Source organism: Rhincodon typus, chromosome 28 (assembly GCF_021869965.1).
Source record: "Rhincodon typus isolate 14 chromosome 28, sRhiTyp1.1, whole genome shotgun sequence".
Classification (NCBI taxonomy): domain Eukaryota; kingdom Metazoa; phylum Chordata; class Chondrichthyes; order Orectolobiformes; family Rhincodontidae; genus Rhincodon; species Rhincodon typus.
This window is the reverse complement of record NC_063359.1, coordinates 33,445,568-33,464,928: the sequence shown is the minus strand read 5'-3', so window position 1 is coordinate 33,464,928 and position 19,361 is coordinate 33,445,568. Positions and strand designations below refer to the sequence as shown.

The following is a 19,361-nucleotide window of genomic DNA, read 5'->3' as shown; positions in this document are numbered from 1 at the left end:
GGTGGGAGGAGGGGATAGGTGGGAGGAAGAACAGGTTAGGGAGGCAGGGACGAGTTGGACTGGTTTTGGGATGCGGTGGGGGGAGGGGAGATTTTGAAACTTGTGAAATCCACATTGATACCATTGGGCTGCAGGGTTCCCAAGCGGAATATGAGTTGCTGTTCCTGCAACCTTCGGGTGGCATCATTGTGGCACTGCAGGAGGCCCAGGATGGACATGTCGTCTGAGGAATGGGAGGGGGAGTTGAAATGGTTCGCGACTGGGAGGTGCAGTTGTTTGTTGCGAACCGAGCGTAGGTGTTCTGCAAAGCGGTCCCCGAGTCTCCGCTTGGTTTCCCCGATGTAGAGGAAGCCACACCGGGTACAGCGGATGCAGTATACCACATTGGCAGATGTGCAGGTGAACATCTGCTTGATGTGGAAAGTCTTCTTGGGGCCTGGGATGGGGGTGAGGGAGGAGGTATGGGGGCAGGTGTAGCACTTCCTGCGGTTGCAGGGAAAAGTGCCGAGTGTGGTGGAGCTGGAGGGGAGTGTGGAGCGGACAAGGGAGTCACGGAGAGAGTTGTCCCTCCGGAAAGCAGATAAAGGTGGGGAGGGAAAGATGTCTTTGGTGGTGGGGTCGGATTGCAGATGGCGGAAGTGTCGGAGGATGATGCGTTGGATCCGGAGGTTGGTGGGGTGGTACGTGAGGACGAGGGGGATTCTTTTTTGGTTTTTATTGCGTGGACGGAGTGTGAGGGATGAGGTGCGGGAGATGTGGGAGACACGGTTGAGGGCGTTCTTGACCACCGAGGAGGGGAAGTTACGGTCCTTGAAGTTGTGGTTATTCACATTAACAATTTCTTCCCGACTTTTAAGCAGGACTAGCTGTAAATAAATGGACTATTTAAAAAAAAACCAAGTACCACATAGACGTGAACCCAGGAAAAGAATGAGAAAGCCAGGTGAAACTGTTGACAGCTTTCCTTTGTTACAATTGATGTGAGGTTTATGTAAACAGTCCCATTTAAACCTTTTTCCAGATTGTTATGCAGTTGTGAATAGACAAACAATGTCATAAATGGGTTTCTGTGTTTATTAACATTTTAATCGCCTGCGCTTTTGTTTACACAGGCATGACATTTAAAACAAAATATTTTGTATTCAATTTATTTTGTTTTGTATTCCTTACTCCTGTTCTTTCCTGGATTAGAAAAAAAGAAAATTGTGAACAAATCCAAAAATTAGCATTAACACCTCAGGCTTCAGAGTTCTTTCATTGTGTGCCAGTCAAACAAAAGCCCTAATTAAAAAGCTTTATGTCTGCAACCTCACTTTAAAACTTGATGCATCATTCATTTAATAAAGATAAATTCACCTCATATAAAATACATCAATGAATACATTGTGTCAGGATTATCAAAGAATTGTTAGGCCCATTATAGGTTATTGTTAATTGACAAACACAAGATTTGTGGGTAGAGAGATATTCTGATATTCCAAGGCTACTATTGATTTTTGTTGGAGCTTTTATTTGAGTTTGTGCAGATGATTGTGAGCTGCATTAAAACACAAGCACAATAATGTTTGAATATTGTCATGACTGCTATTTGACTGGCAGTTTGTAAAGCAAACCCATGATCAAGTGAGAAATAAAAACTATATATTTTCAGAAGATAACAGATACAGGTCATCATAGAAATTCATAAAATGCAGATGAGGCAACTCTTTAGTTGACTAGTATTTGCTGGCAAAACTTATTCTTTAAAGAACTTCTGATACTAAGCACCAGAAAACCAGCCAGCCTTTATCCCAAAACCAAATCAGATTGCCTGATCATTTATGCCAATGCTGTTGTGAGATAATCAAATTAAAAGCCATGTTTCCAATATTAGAGCAGTGATTGCTTGCATGTATTGGGATCTTTCCAAGAATTTCTTAATACTTAAACACTAATTTATTTAGAATGGTAAGTAGTGATGTATGATCTAAAAAGGTAAACCAATAAAATAGGTCTTTATGAACAATAGATAGATTGTTGCCAAGGGGGCATCTGCTGTCTGTACCTGTGGTTTAAGAGCTGTCGCTGTTGTTCTGAGTTCTTGTAAACAGGAGAGCAAAAGATCCTTGAAATGTCAGACTTCATTTCATCTACGAGCCAGATAAGCAGTTGCCAACACTTTGCCTTTGCAGCCCTGTATTCACTAGTCAGATTTGTATCCACAACCTTTTAGCATCAAACCCCTGTCAAAGCAAAATGTGCCTACATCCTGATCCCTATTGCTGACCAGGGACTAGTATTGCAAAACCTTAGAATTTAACATTATTATGATATTTAGCTTAATTCTGCTATACTTAATTTAATACTTCAATTTAGAAGTCATAGAAATTGCAGCACAGAAGGAGGTCATTGTGTCTCTGCTGGTGCTAGTTCCTCAAATTGGAGTTATCTACTCTTAATTCCATTTCTCTCATGCATCATTTCATATACTTTTTTTTTCAAGTACTTGCACAAATTCCTTTTAAATGCCCTAGGCTGAGCTTCTGTAGCCACTCCTGGTAGAACATCCCATATTCTAATGACAGCCTGTGTGAAGCCACTTCAAGCTTCTTCTTTTAATGTTACTATCAATTGTTAAAACACTAGCAAATCTTTCAGTATTTATTCTTGGAAAAACTATTTGTAACTTTGAAAACCTCTTAATTTTTTTCCTTCCCTTTACTTTCTTTGTTGCTGTGGAAAGAAAACGCAAATTCTCTTCATAATTATAACTTGGAATACTTATCTTTTCTATAATAGAGTGCCTACAGCTCTACACAATTTCCAACAATGATATTACCAATCTTTTGTACAAATGCAACATAATTTCATTCCTTTATTTTCGCTGCTCAAGTGTAAAGAAAAATGTACTTGTATATGTTTTTCTACCTGTACTTCAAAAATATTCTTTGTAGCTTTAGTTTCTGTAATTTTACATTCTGAATCTTACCATCTTTTTAAAAAATTCTCCTGTTTTTCTGCATTGAATTAAATCTGCCAACTATCATTTACCTTTTTTCATTTATTACACTTATCTTAATTTCACATGTAATCTTCCATATTTATTTAATTTCTTTAATTCAGTATGTCAACATCTCTGATAAACTTAGTCTTGTGCCTAGGCTTAATTTCAGTCATTAAATCAGAAAAGTGTACTCTCCAATAAATGGTAAATGGGTTTAACTGTAGTTCAATATAAATTTAGCTAAACTGCACAGTTTTCATGATGTGAATGTATAAGATTATTAACCATAGGAACCTATTAATTGGAAACATTTCCTTCTGCGTTTTGCTGTAGTGAGACTTGGTACCAGTGTTTAAGATACCCTGATCACATTTGTCAACGCAGGGTTGATGTCAAGATCCCCCTAATGATGCATCTTAATTGCAACTTCCATCCTCCCAAGGAGGATAACAGGCACGTGAACAGATCAGGTTTTCCGTTACCCTTGCATTGATTAAGTCAGACATTTCAGCTCAGTTTCTTTAGTGAGACCTTATCTGGATATTTTTGTACTTAGTATACTCCTTTCAGAAATCAAAACAATCAGATTATTTTTCCATATCAAGAATCCCAATTCCACAGCCCCAGTACACCTGAAAGAGCAGAGAAAATATCAGGGTATTGGAAATCAAGTTAATATGAGAAACTGAATATATAGCAATGTAGGAGCTTCAGAGGACAAGGAAATAAAGTACAGAAAAGTGCTGGCCACATCCAAAAATTGAGATCAGTACAAAAGCTTGTGAGGAGAAAGAAGTGGATTCTGAAAATAAAAGTACAAACTTTTTTTAGAGTCTTGAATAACGCTTTGCTGTATGAGGTGTATCTTTAGTACAGATTTCACATTTCCTAGTCAGGTCAACCTTACGAGTTGTTATTTTCACTATATTCATTGGTTTAGTAATGTGGAGTTGGTGCCATATTGGTGATGTCATTGGATTAGTAATCCAGAACCCCAGGCTGCCCTTTGGAGGGCACGAGTTGGAATCATACCATGGCAGATGGTGAAATTTGATTTCGGTGAATTTCTGCATTAAAAATCTAGTCTAATGGTGACCATGTACTGCTATCATAAAAACCCATCTGGTTCACTAATGGCCTTAGGGAAGCAAATCTGCTTACCTGCCTTGCATGTGACTGCAATATGGTTGACATTTGCTGACATATTTACACACATAAAAGTGTTTGCATAATTATTTTGTGTGAAAGTGAAAAGGTGCAATATTTCTTATTAACTTAATGTTTAAAAATGGTCAAGCAGATGTATTGTCTTGATTGAGAAGGTGAAAATATGTGTCACTCAAACTGTGGAGAAAAAAAGAATCTGACTTGACTATTGGCATGCTTGATTGCTTAACCAGAGTGTAACAGCTCAAAAAAGCAGCTTATTATTACCTGTTCAAAAGCAATTAGAGACGAGCAACAAATGCTGGCCTTGCACATTTATTTTTTTCAAAGATCATTAAATTTCATGCGAAAGGAGAGGCATTTGAAGCGGATTAGTTGCTACGTTTCTGAATCAATTTCTTCTGTTTCCCTGACCAAAATTATGAATTTCGTGAATTTTTTCCTTAAGAAGAATTGAATTGAGTGAAACTAGGTACTACTCTAGTAGCTTTTGGTCTCTTACTATATCCTTGCTCATTAGAGAACATTAGGGACCTGCAGTGCATCAAATCTGCAATAAAGCTGACTGCCTATCAGCATGAAGTGAACAGATTATTTGACTTGGTTCTGACAGGCAATTACTTAATTTTTACATGTGTCATCCTTCATTTCCTGATGGAAGGCTAGAATTCACATACTTTAGACTGAAATGTTGCAAGATTACAAGCTTCCAAAGTTTACTTATCCATGTCTTTTTTTTTTGTTTATCCACCAATAATTGTCAGATTCATTCAGTGTAATGGGTAAGAAAACTACAATTTAATAGATTATTAATTGTTTATGCTCTGTCAACTGTGATAGATGTGACAAATTTGGCTGAAAACTGCTTAAACAATTGCTACTATGGCAGTTGGTAGAATTTTCCCTTCTGAGCATTAAAGAAAAATTTTTAAAAATTGGAAGGAAATGGAAAATAAATTCCAGTTCTTCCAAATGATGGCATTTTCCAGTGACTGCCTTAAATCTGCGTCCATTCTCTACTAACTCATGTTGCCTTTCTGAATAATATTCTGTTAGAGTCTGAGTGCCTGGTAAGCTTCATTAGGTATTCCTCAGTTGTCAGACTAACCTATCCTTAACAGAAAAGGGTATTTTAAAAGAACTCCAGTGTTGCAATAAAGGAATAATACCCTGAATTGACTGTGTCTCTGGCACAATCTTTAAGTCTTAACACAGTATTGGATTTCAGCCTATAACTAATAATTGATTTTACAAAGCATTACTAGTATGTGAAAAATATTCTGCCTGAAACATAATACTTGGAATTCCAGGTAAAAAGATCAGTTGGAAAATCATTTGCACTAGCTTATTTAATAATTCTTTCAGCATATTATAATGAAACTCAAAAACAAACAATCTCACACCAATGATTTTCTTCCTAGAATGTTTGACTGTCTTTAGGGTATATCTACAGTGATTAACCCCAATTTGTAGTGTTAGATAAGACAGATATTAGGAAAGCATGTACTTTTTAAAAACTTTTATATATGGAATTGTTACCTCACTTGTCACAACCAAAGTAAGTGCCATTGTTTTAAGACTTTTGAATTTATTATGCTCATCAGGGAAATGGATGCCATTTTGAATGAAAGACTTTTCAAGTTTGGTGAATCTGGGTGGAAGTGGATACTGTCCCTATTGGCAGATTTGGTGGCAGAAGGGCTGCGGATGGGTACCTTGCTACCTTGTCACCTTCCTGCCTCTGCAGTTAAGTCTGTGGGAATTAATATCTACTGGGGGATCACTCCATGTGAGAAATCCAAAAAGCAAAACTTGGCATGTTTACTTGCAGACTTCTAAGAAGCATCAGGAAGGAGGGCTCACCGGGATCCACCCCATGTCGTTGCTGCTGACAACCAAATCTCCCACATGTGACCATCTTTCTACAACTCACCTGTGTTTGGATCTATGGTGGTCCTAGACCTAAGATTAGTATAACATCAGTAGTAGACACTACCTTCCCAATGGCACAATCAATCTTGAAGAGATGCCAGGCTCTGTTTTATTGGAAATTTTTCGCTGGTAGACCATCTAACTCCAGGATCTTTAATCCTGGGATAGGTCCACTGTTGGCCACGTAATTGCCAAAGAAAGAGACACAGGACTCTTTCTAGCTCTCCAGCCAGTGGGCAGGACCCCCATGGCATTCATTAATTCCCACCTTCTGTATTAGTATTATGCACTCTTCAGTCAGTTATATGGCCAGATGTGGGGCAAATAATATTCCAACACTTTCTTTCCTAAAATTTTGCAACACTATCAATCTCCTCAGTCCCATTGTACCCATATGACTTTTTTTTATATAAAGGCAGGTATATGAGATTAGGGTTGGTGAAACAGGCTTGAGGGGCTGAATGGCCTACACCTATTGCTATGAGTGAGTTGAAGGTTTCCAATTTCACTACTTTATTCAGGAGGCCATTCCTAAGACTGATTATTGATTGTGTGATGGAAATGGAAAAGGAAATGCATCATGGTGGCTGCCAATTTGCTATCTATCCACTTTGTGTTACTAAGCCTATACCAATTTCACTCCTGGTGTGTGGTCTTCTGGTATGAATCGACTACAGATCAAAAAGAAGAAAATTTCCTCATTGACCTGGCTGTAAGTGTCCTTTATGAAATGAGTTTGGGCTGTCTCGGCACAGTTCCTTGTACTTACTGGTCCACGTTGCAAAACTGCCTATAATTCAGAACAAAATTGGCACTAAATTGCCAGTCTCAGAGAGATTACAAAGATATCCCTCTATCTTGAGAGCAGGCTGTCAGACTGAATATGCTCTCAGACAGAGAATGTGGGATGTGAAGGAGGGGACTTAAAATCTGTGGGGATGAATTCCTCCTGTGCTGTGTGTCATGAAGTTGTAAACAAATTTAACTGGCTTGTGATTTTGCTATGTATGAAATCTTCCTACATCAGGGAGAGAATAATGCATTTTCAAGTAGGATTTTTTTTTAAAAATTGAAACGTGATCATTATAGAAATAGTACTTTACAAATCATTTTACAAGTCACTATTTTTTTAGTTTTTTTTGTTGAGTTGTAGGTCAGTCTTTGATGACCTGCGCTTCAGCACCATGGAGCAGCACCTTGTACACCTCCCACTTAATGGGCTGAAAATGTTAGACTCTTTGCAGTGTTGGTTATAAATAACATACAGTTATCATGAAAGTGTTACCTTTCTATTAAGCTAACATTTCCTGTATTATGCAGAAGCTTTCAAACCCCCAGAGGTCTCAGCTTGAAAAGACAAAGTGGTTATGAAGTAACACTTACAATTGTAAATAATAGTAGGAGAGGATCCAATTTGCATTGTACAATGAATCACAGTTTATGAAGTCCCACTGTAAGTGAGGATCGCCCACTGTTCTGCCAATTTGAAGTTTCGACTGATTGATTGTTTCATACTGTAGCTTGTAGAATATGATTCTATGTTGCATAATTTATCATTAGCATCATGTTAACCCTCCTGAATATTTGAAATATTGGGATATTTGAAAAATTTAAATTAATGCCGTGACCACTTTTAAGTCTTGACAACATAGTCCATTTTATTAGGGTATCTCAATTCAACATGTTCAAATTGAATTTCATTGCATTTGTTGTCTTGGAGGAAAACTGGTACAGTAAGATGTAATTTAGGAATCCAATGTCCCACAGATCCAAACATCATCAAAAACACTAAATAAAAACCAAAAGAACTGCTGGTGCTGTAAATCAGGAACAAAAACAGAAGTTACTGGAAAAGCTCAGCAGGTCTGGCACCATTTGTGAAGAGAAATCAGAGTGCGGTGACCCTTCCTCGGAACCAGACCCGAAACATTAACTCTGATTTCTCTTCACAGATGCTGCCAGACCTGCTGAGCTTTTCCAGCAACTTCTGTTTTTGATCATCAAAAATATGTCGACGTCCACAACATTCAGTGCGGTTAAAGCATCCCTAGAATTGGACAAAATAGCTTTTAGGCTTGTTTATGCTAGTGTTTGTTTTATGTGTAAGACGCGCAAAGGAAACTGGTTCACTGTAAACTAGGCGGCAATGTACTTACTGCATTTAGATTTTCTGTGCTATTTATCAAGTGAACAATCAAATTTCTAAATAATAACAATATCCTTATATTACCAAGTGGACATAGGCAAGGTAGCTCTCTTTTTATATCGACTTTGAGAATGAACATAGAATGTGAATTTTGTGTTAAACCCAGTCCCAAGCATTTATTATATATTGTGTTTCTTTATTTCCCCTCTTCTGGCTTCATTGGGATAAAGGGTAGTAAAGGTGACTGTGATCTGAATTGAAAATGTTTGACACCATATGTTATGACTTCTGCAAAGCTTGCTCCTGACGATGCAGAGTTGTTTTTGTTGGTAATGTATATGTGTGAATGAGGGCAGAAATGTACATATTGGTGATGCTTTACACAGTTGAATATTGTGCTGACACTATCAAATGAAGTTCACACATAGTGAATGGTCAGTTGGGTGAGGTACCATAGAACTGGTTGTAATCAAAATATATCTCAACAAGAAGCCAATAACTTTAGGTTGGGGTTAAAAATCCTGTCTGGTTTTGAAATTTGTAATGAATTCTTTATCTACAACAACATATATGCTGGTATAATAGTCATCTTGCCATTTAAATTATCCTTTAATTATAAACAAACAATAGTGAACCTGCCAGACCTAAAAAATTAAGATCAAGAACAAGCTCAGGAGCTTTAGTTATAATGCAGTTAATATTTTATTAGTAAGAATATACAAGAATGTTGAGAAATATCAAAAGGAGTATCCAAAAGTTAACAGATTGATATGTGGGATGTAAACATATTTTTACATTTAAATTATGAGGATCAGGATTGAAAAGAGCAGAAAAATATTTTTATACTTGTGCACCTGATAAGTATTTAAGGTAATTAAATAAACGGTATTGTCACAACTTTCCATACCAGAGATAAAACTACTTGGTTTTGTTTTATCTCCTTATCCACTACTGACTGCAAACATAGGAAGCAGTTTAGAGCTGTATTTTACAAACCTAATCAGATTTTTCCAAGAGCTTTCCCTTTGAACGGATAAAGAGGAGATCCTGCTCTGAGGACTTGGTGACAGCTTAATTTTCACAGCTGAGTTTCTCTCTGCTCACTGGCAGTTGTTTAATTACAGGCTTTCAGGGAGGCCACTGGGCATACATTGAGGGGATCAGTGCTTAAACCCTGTCATTTAGTCAGAATGAGTGCAGATAGAACAAGGAATCTGGAAATTTTCACTGCAAGGTGTGAAGTGGACTGTCTGAGTCCCAGTGAGCAGATAATGACAGATGCATTTTAGAGCAAGCTGGGACTGAATGGTGCCCAACTCTGTTTCTGTCAGGAAAGTGATTATTTTTGTCACTCAACAATAATTTTTTGTGCTGTTTTTCTTTTTTCTTTCTTCTCTCGGTAAATGGTTAGGTATCTATGAGACCCCAGGTGGGACGATTCTGCATGAAGCTCATATGGACATTGAGGCCTTCACCATGGACAAGGAAGTGAGGAAAATCAAGCAGCAACTGTCGCTGAAGTTTTCTGAGCAGCTGTACAATGGTAAGCAAGGAAAATTGTGGAAAATCACTGAATTTAAGGGCTGGAAGTCTTTTGAGAGCAGTCAAGCTGCTTGAATCTCAGTTCTATTGATATGTATTTTTTTCTGAAATCTATTTGAGAGACTCAAGTGGAAATGCAGAGGAAATAGAATTATCAGTGTTTGTCTCACATGTGCGCACCATATGCACACACAAATACAACTGAATAAGGACATATCAGGTCAGATGATCAAAAGCTTGTTGAAAGCAAGAGGTCATAATGAGTCTCTGAAAGAAGGAGTAAAAAGTAGTGAGATGGAGGGGTATAAGAAGGGTAATTCAGACCTTGGGGCCAAGGCAACCTAAAGTAGGGGAGTATTTCAATTCAGGGATGCTCAAGAGGCCACAATTAGAGAAACATAGATAACTTGATTGGAAGAGATTAGAGATAGTGTGGGGCAAGTCCATGGATGAATTTCAATTTGAATTGAAGGATGAGAATTGTTTGACCGGGAGCCGGTGAAAGACAATGAATATAGATGATAGGATTGTAACTCGTTGGAAATCAAGACATGCTAAGATGGTAGAATTTTGAGTCATTTCAAGTTTATGTGGAGTTTAATTTGGGAGAACAACTAGGAGTACATTGGAGTATTCTAGTCTGGAGGTAACAAAAACATAAATGAGGATTTTGGTTGCAAATAAGCTGAAAGAGGGGTGAAATTGGGCAATATTACAGAGAGGAGTTGGACATTTTTAGACAGAATGTGTATATATGCTCAGAGTACATCTTGAGGTCAAATATGATAAGAAGGTTGTGAACAGAATGGTTTATTGTCAGGGAGAGGAAAGCAGCTAAGATGAAAATACTGCAAATGGTGCAAATCTGAAATAAACATAGAAAATGCAGGAAATACTCCATGAATGTAACAGGCAGTGAGAGGCTTTGATTAGCAGTCCCACCAGCTGAGCTGGAAGTTTCTGAAGTGAAGATGGGGAGGTAGTGAAGAAACAGAGGAAGCCCAAATAAAATTATGGGTGCATGATTGATCAAAAGTGGATATTGGTTCCCTCAGGTGATCCTTCTCCCCTCTTGGCCTAAGCTCATCACATTGATCTGGACGATGATGTCTAGACCATTGCCAATCGAGAATCCCAGTTAGTGTGAGAGATGGGCTTGAATAGCGCAGTAATTATCAAAAATTGACCTCAGTTGCCCTCATGGAAATTAGTTCAGGGTGGAGATAATGGCAGTGAACCATCACAGAGGCAGATTGCACCAAACTTTGAGCCTGCCTGCCCTTGATATGGATCCCATTTAATTTTAAAATCCTAGCCCATGTGTCAGCTCTGGACTTAAGCAATGCAATAATCTTGTGAAGACTCTGAGTGGTGATCTGGGATTTTAGTGGAAGAATATTTGCACATTTCTTTTCCTCTCCATGTTTTTCATATTTTTAAAAAAAAGATTGACCTAGAATAGCTCAGAGTGGTACCCTCACAGATGGAAGATAAGCAGTTTTATATATGAAAAATCTCTCTAATTAGACCTCCCAAAATCCATCATCCAACACGTATCAGAATGTTGAAGAAGTAACATGTCCTGTGAATAAAGAGGAATCAGTGAATTTATATATTACAAGAAGGCATTTCAGAAGAGTTATGGCAAACTACTGGTGTGATGCTAATGTCACTGGACTAGTAATCTGAAAGCCAGGCCACTGCTCCTGGGAGACAATGTAGTGTGGAGCTAGAGGAGCACAGCAGGTCAAGCAGCATCAGAGGAGTAGGAAAGTCGACGTTTTGGGCCGGGACCCTTCTTCAGAACTTCCCGGCCTGAAACGTCAACTTTCCTGCTTCTCTGATGCTGCCTGACCTGCTGTGTTCCTCCAGCTCCCCACTGTGTTGTCTCTGAATCTAGCATCTGCAGTTTTTGATTTCTCCCACTGCTCCTGGGACATGGATTCAAATCTGACCATGGCAGCTGAAATATAAAAGTGAGTGACAGTAATGGTAAACATGATGCCATCATCAATCTTTATAGCGAACCTTTGATTTTGCAGATTTCCTTTTGGGACGGAGGTCTTCTGTCTTGACCGGTCTGGCTTACATGTGACCCCAGACTCTTGGTAACATGGTTGACTCATAACTGCCCTCTGAAATGGTCTAGCAAGCCATTCTGACTCAAGGGCAATATGGCATGCACACCCAGTACCCGTCTTGTCAGTGGCACCCATATCCCATGAAAGAATAAATAATTTGATAAGATGCCGCATCAAAATTTATAGTGGAAAATAAAAAAATCAAGTAGGGGGTAAAATATCGGCATGGATAGATGATTGACTGGCTAACAGGAGACAGAGAGTAAGCCTAAATGTACAAATTTCTAGTTGGCAAGATGTAATGAAAGTGTACCCTGGGGGTCAGTGCTGGGACCACAACTTCTCACAATTTATATAAATGAATTGGATGAAGGGACTAAATGCATGGTTGCTGAATGTGCTGATTACACAAAAATAGATAGGAAAGTGAGTTGTGAAGGAGATATAAGGAGGTTACGAAGGGATATGGATCGATTAAATGAGTGGGCAAAAATGTAGCAAATGGAGCATAAAGTGGAGAAATGTGAGATTGTCCATTTTGTAGGAAGATGAGAAAAGAAGCACATTATCTACAAGATGCACTGAAGAAATTTGCCAAAGATCCTTAGACAGCACCTTCCAATCCCACGACCACTTCCATCTAGAAGGACAAGGGCAGCAGATACATAAAACACCAATATCTGCAAGTTCTCTCCAAACCACTCGCCATCCTGAACTTGCCATTCCTTCACTGCCGCTGAGTCAAAATCCTGGAATATCCACCCTAACGGCATTGTGGGTCTACCTACAGCAAATATACTGCAGTGGTTCAAGAAGGCAGCTTACCATTACCTTCTCAAAGGTAACTAGGGACGGGGCAGTAAATGCTGGTTCAGTCAGCGACACCCACGTCCCACGAGAAAATTTTTAAAAATGCCACAATTTACTTCTTAGTTCAAGGATTATTTGCTTTTGTCAGTGCTCCCTGTTGTTGAAGTGAATAATTTAAAAAGATTTAAACTGGTAAATCCTTCTTCTAGGGTTTAGCTAAGGTGTTTAATCCTATTGTCTTTTAAAGAGCTGCTTGAAGTTAATAGGATTTATTTTTATTAATGTTTGGATGTTGGTTACAAAGAAATAGCACAAGTCTTGGAAAAGGAAGGTGAGATCATTGATAGAAGTAACTTGTTTAGACCTGGAGATAAAAGGAATGTAATCTCCGTACCTGTAAATAAGCAACACACACCCCCCACCTCCACAATTTTCATTATAATGAAGCAATCGTTCTACTGCAGTGAGCTGCTACTGAACTACGTTCTTGCTTGGGGAATAATAATCAGAGAAATGACCTTTCTTTAAGACATTTGTAAAGTCATGATATAATGTCAATGGATTAATCTTGTGCCCTATCCTGCTTCTGGGTAGTTGATAAAGGCCTGTACAACCTTGAGAGTTAGCCTCTCCTCACACAAAGTTAAATATTCTCATGCATCAGCTTCACAACCTATACACTCTTTCTTATTTATTCATGCAATGCTAGTGTAACAAGCAAAATCAACATTTAATGCCCATTCCAAGTTGCCCTTGCGGAGGATGATAAGCCATCTTCTTGAATTGCTGCAGTCCATCCGGTGTAGGTACACTCATTATTGTTAGAGAAAGCGTTCCAGGATCTAGAGACAGAGACAGCGAACTAACATAATATGATTCTAAGTCCAGATAGTGTGTGATTTGGAGGGAACTTCCAAGTGATAGTGTAACCGTATGCGTGTTGCCTGTGTTCTTCTAGGTAGTAGGGGTCATAGTTTTGACAAGTGCTTTTGAAGAAGCTTTGACAAGGTACTGTAATGCATATTGTAAATGGTGCAAACTGTTGCTACTGTGCAACAATGGTGGAGAGTGTGACTCTTCTAAGAGTGTGGATAGAATGCCACTCAAGCAGGCTGCTTTGTTTTCAATGGGGTAACAAACATCTCAATTGCTATTGGAGCTGCACTGCAAGTGGAAATATTCTGCCTTGTAGACAGTGGATGTGCTTTGGGAAATCAAGAAGCGAGTTATTGTCTAATCAGTTTTTGTAGTCATGGTATTTATGTTGTTGGAACAATTAAATTCTGGTCAATGGTAACCTCCAGGATGTTGATGGTAGGGGATCCAGCATAGTGTTGCCTGTGAATATCAAGAGGAGATTGGCAGATTCTCACTTTTTTGAGGTTGTCGATACCTAGCACTTAAATGGCAGGGAACATTTCATGCCACATCAGTCCAGGTCTGAATGTTGTTCAGGTTGTGTGCATGCAGGCACAGACTGTATCTGAGGAACTACAAATAGTATTGAATCCTGTATGTGAATATTCCAACTCCTAACCTCAAGTAGAATGAAGGATTATTTTTGAAGCTTGTGAAGATGGTTGGACTTAGACTTTTACATTGAGGAACTATGGGGCTCTTTTGGTTCAGTGAAAGCGTCCCTACCCCTAAGCCGAAGTCAAGGTTCAAGTCCCACCTGGTCCCAGAGGTGTGTCTTAGTATGTCTGAACAGGTTGATTTAAAAATTTACCCTGAAGAACTCGCGACAGTCTCTGTGGCACAATTAGTCAGCACATTCAGCTATTAATCGATAAGTTAGTGGTTTGAGATAATCCAGGGACATATACTTTAGGGGTGTTGTGGTGCAGCAGTTGTGTCCCTACCTCTGAGCCTGGAGGCCTGAGTTCAACACCCACTTGCAGCAGATGTGTGTCATAACGTCTCTGAACAAGTTGATTAGAAGATGTCTAGGGACTGTGATGGTTAACCTCCAACAATCACAACTGTCTTCCTCTGCACTAGGTATCATTCCTAGCAGTGAAGAGTTTCCTCCTTACACCTGTTGAATTCAGTTATACAAAGGCTTTTTGACACAGCACTCTGCCAAATTCACTCTTCAGCTCTCTTGTCCATGCTCAGCATTGAGAAACATTTAATTATCAGCCAATGTAGGGCTGCCAGTGATAATCAGAAGGTTTCCTTGCCGCCACCACCACCACCACCCCACCCCGCCATGATTCACTTGATGTCAAAAGCACCATCCAGTATCCTTGGCCCAAAGTTTGTTTTTCGGTTGCAAAGTTCTTTTCATTTTCATTGTCAAAAAATAGTACAGTGTTTTCATTATTTTAATTTTAAAATTCTTTTTGTTTGCAAAAGATTAAATACTTTTTGTCTCCTTATAATTGCTATTGTTGGGAAATAAAACTTTTCTCTATTTTGATATTCAGTACAAAATCATGTAAAATAAACTTCTTTTACCCTTTCCTGATAAACCCATGCTTAGAATTATATCTGCACTACATCGCTGAATTTCTTTCATTTAGCAGAGGATCTGTGCTTCAAATTACAGATTTTATGTCACTATCTGGGGTCTCTTGCGCTGTACACCAAGCTTAGGTTTTGAGTTGAGACAGTCCCATATTTATTTAGCCAAGAGTTGGAGACTTACCTGGATTTCAACTGCACTAAGCTGATACACATTGGCTTCTTTTTCCCCTTTATGGAAAACAATGAAAGGAAAATGTTATGTCATGATTTCTAAAGGTTAAGTGGGTGATTGAAGGATATGAGAGGTTAGTTGAATGGCAGCACCTTGCATACCTTTATTATCTAAAGAACACTTAATACCTAATTACTTTTCTCCATCAGTAACAGCAGACTGGACAGGAATGGTGTTTACAGGTGTGTGGAATGTACTCTGGTTAATGTTCTGCCTCTGTAGACTCTTTGTCAGAGATTCCCTGTTCAGTGTAACCAGTGTTTCTACTTAGGAGCAGTGTCAAAACTACAGAAAACTAAGGTTTAAGACACAAAATTGTTGTCTTTTGCTATGGTCAACTGAAACTTAACTGTTTAATAAAGGCACCATGTTAATATAACTTGGAACACGAGAGTGGTAGAATTTAGTTTGTCACACTGCATTAAATGAATTCCCCTGACGTGAAGCACAATGTCATTTGCTTTAGGTTTTGATCTTGAATAATGACCATACTGAGAAGAAACTGCTGTAGTTCTCCAAGCTCTAAAGTCTTAAGTGAAATAATTTATAACCATTTCCCTTACTGGTTCTGTGTCTGTAACACAAAACAATTTGTCAATTTTACTCAAATCAGAATGATAGGTGATGTGGGAAATTGAAATATCACACTAGCAAAGTAAATGTTGTTGTTGTGAACTTAATTTTAACATGTATTTGCATGTAACTGCTATAAAAGTGCTTGATGGATGAGAAGAATAGAAATTGTTCTATTCCCAGCATGAACATTCCTCAATTTGAGTGCAAAACAAAAGTGAGTTTTACATTTAGTTTATTGAAAGTTGCAGATGGATTTTCCCACCATTATCAGCAAAACCCTTTCCAAGGTAGAAATCCATTTTAGTTTAAATGAGAAATACCTAGGTCACTATTAATCTATTTACAGTTTTTTAATGGGAAGTGTGGCATCAAAGATAACATGTGAAAATTATGTGTCTTTGCTCAGAATAATTGTAAGCATTGTCTGACGTTTCTATGATGTTACTAAAAACAAATTGCATTGTCTCTGTCTCAAGGGAGCTGAACACTAGAGAATATGTTGCCAAGGTGTACTTGAGCCAGATAAATAGACAGATCTGACAGTGACAGCTTCTTGTACAGAGGGAAAAAGAGGGAGAGAAAAAAAGAGAGAAATTGGAGACTGTCAGTTCTTTTGAGCTTTGATTAGAGATGTTATTTTGGAAAGAGAGTACCGGTGAGCTGCAACAAAAACGTGCATGTTTCAGAATGAAACATATGGACCTTTGATTCCAATCCTGATAAATACTGGGTCAGGTCTCAGCTATTCAGTTAGATTTACTAGAAGGTCTGAGAAGCCCCTTGTGGGACTTTTCAGCAGGCTATCAAGAGGCCAAGCCAGGCTGTTCATTCAGAGCTCAAAGGCCTGCAGGATGAATTTGAACTGCCTTTGTGACTTAATTCATTGTTCAGGGTGGTAGGACTTTATAATGTTGAAAGAAGCCATTTTTCAGCCCTTTCTTTCTTGAGAGGCTCTTTCTTGTAATGACTTTGAAATGCAACAGGTTGTGAATTTTTTCATGTCGTGTCATTTCTAATAGATGTTACCCCCACCTCAGAAATGTAAATAAAAAGTATAAATAATTTAAAATACAACCTTTTGAAAATCAGTTTTGCAAATAATGGAATCAAATAGTTGGTTCAAGTTGCACAATAATTAGTGTTTGTTTAAACTAAATGAAAAGATTCTGGTTTATTAGTAAAAGAAGACACGTTTGCAGTCCATCATCAGATGCAATTTTGGAAAGAATAAAATAAAACCTGACATCTGTTGGTGAGAGCAATTATTATTTGTTATAGCATGTGACAAATTATATTCATAGTTTGCCATGTAGATAGAATAGTGTCCATTGTATCAGTGAGCTTTATTGGGCAAATTAAAACAAAATCCTGCAGATCCTAGAAAACTGAAATAAGAACAGAAAATGTTGGAGAAACGCTGCAGGTCTTTCAGCATCTGTGGAGAGAGAAACAGAGTTGATGTTTTGAGTATGATAGGAATCATCTTCTTCAGACTCAAAGCGTTAACACTGTTTCTCTTGCCACAGATGCTGTCAGACTTGCTGAGTTCTTCCAGCATTTCCTACTTTGATTGAGCAACTTTCAAGAGGGAGATGGCAGTAGTACCAGTATGTACTACTGTGCCTGCCTGTCCAATTTGTGCCAAATGGATTGGAAAACCTAAGTCTTGCAAGTTACCTTATTCTATTTCCTGGTTAATTCTCATTTTATCTATAAGTCAGGTTAGTTATACCCATTGAGCTCTGAAGTCAGCACGAAGCTGTTTGGTTGTGAATACTTGATCTAGATGGAATATGTTATGCAAGCCCAATTGTAACAGTTACAGTAGTGTTCAACTGTACACCTCTTTTAAAAATTGAATCTTATTGCAACATGGTGCTGGCTCTACAAGATAGCCCATATTTGTGACTTAGTGTCATATTATCCCTGATAGTTTATCACTTATTTTTTGCTATAGTTAAACATTGGAGAGGCAATGGGGAGGATAATGTTCTGGGGACCCAAGTTCGAATCCCGCCACTGCAGATGGTGGAATTTGAATTCAATAAATATCTGGAATTAAGAATCTAATGATGTCCATGAATCCAATGTCAATTGTCGAAAAACCCATCTGGCTCACTGATGTCCTTTAAGGAAGGAAACTGCCATCCTTACCTGGTCTGGCATACATGTGACTGTAGACCACAGCAATGTGGTTGACTCTGAACTGCCTTCTGGGCAATTAGGGATGGGCATTAAATGCTGCCTAGCCAGCAATGCCCTCGTCCTGTTAATGAATTAAAAAAAAACTGCAGACTGACATCTCCCTGTAACCATGCAGGAAAATGCATGTTGGCACCAGTGAGCAGCTCCATAACTGCATGGTCCCTCCATTTAGCTTTGAGTGGTTATGCTGGAACTTCTTACACTGTTCATTGTAGTAACAACAGAGCAAGTAAAGGAATTGTGGCTTTAATTAACTATGCACTACAAATTGACTGGGTGTTGGATGATTCTTTAGAACAAAAGAGGAGATTGGACATGTTACAATATTCATAGAGATAATGAAGACACTCTATTAAATTTAGGGACAACGGCTTTTATAAGTGGTGTTAGACTTCCTGTGTTCTCATTTCATATCATACCTGGTATGGGTGATACCTGTTTAATGCTGCAACATTATTATAGGATTACAAATGTTGTGTTTTGGTAGAAAACAGTTGCAAATCCAGAGATCATGATTTACTTTGGGCGAAAAAAACCTAGAATTTTTTTATTGCAATAGTTCTTACTGCTGATATGTTGGAACCATGAAAATTAGCTCTATCTGTTAATCAGAGGGCTTTGTATGTACTTTGCTTTGAGCATGAGGACTTGGGGAGAAGAGTGAACATTGATGTATTTAAAAACCATGGAGATAAACTCATAGTTTCCTAAATGTAGCAATAACCAGATCATTAAAACGTTTTGTTAGATATTTGGCACCATAGTTGGTGTGTTGTATGGTGTGGAGCCTTATCATTTCACTACCTCAAAGTGCAGGGCAGAAATATTTGCATCTTCAAAGTGAACTTGTATTTGTTTTGTGTTATGTACATCTTTGGGATTTGGGTGGTATTTATGAATTGCATGATTATTGTCATCATGGTTTATGATGTTTTCTTAACCAATGAAACTACTGTTTTGCAACCATTTCAGATTATTTACTCAATATTTGTTTCCTTGTTTAAATTTCCTTCTTCATGTTTTAATAGGATTTTGGGACAGCCCTGAGTGTCAATTTGTACGACACTGCATCAACAAATCACAGGAACATGTTGCAGGGAAAGTTCAAGTATCTGTCTTTAAGGGGCACATTTACATTCTTGGCCGTGAATCACCTACGTCCTTGTACAACCAGGATCTTGTCAGGTATGTACCATCACATTCCTTATTAATTGATTT

General features: G+C 38.3%; 1 protein-coding gene across 2 annotated transcripts in view; it reads left to right on the top strand.

Moving 5' to 3' along the window:
- The window catches only part of ass1 (argininosuccinate synthase 1), a 146,788-nt gene that overhangs the window by 110,837 nt on the left and 16,590 nt on the right, over positions 1-19,361 (top strand). For both annotated transcript variants that reach the window (XM_048613342.1, XM_048613343.1), the window contains exons 12-13: positions 9,640-9,771; positions 19,172-19,328. In XM_048613342.1, coding sequence (XP_048469299.1) covers positions 9,640-9,771; positions 19,172-19,328 — 289 coding nt within the window. The remainder of the gene's footprint in view (positions 1-9,639; positions 9,772-19,171; positions 19,329-19,361) is intronic.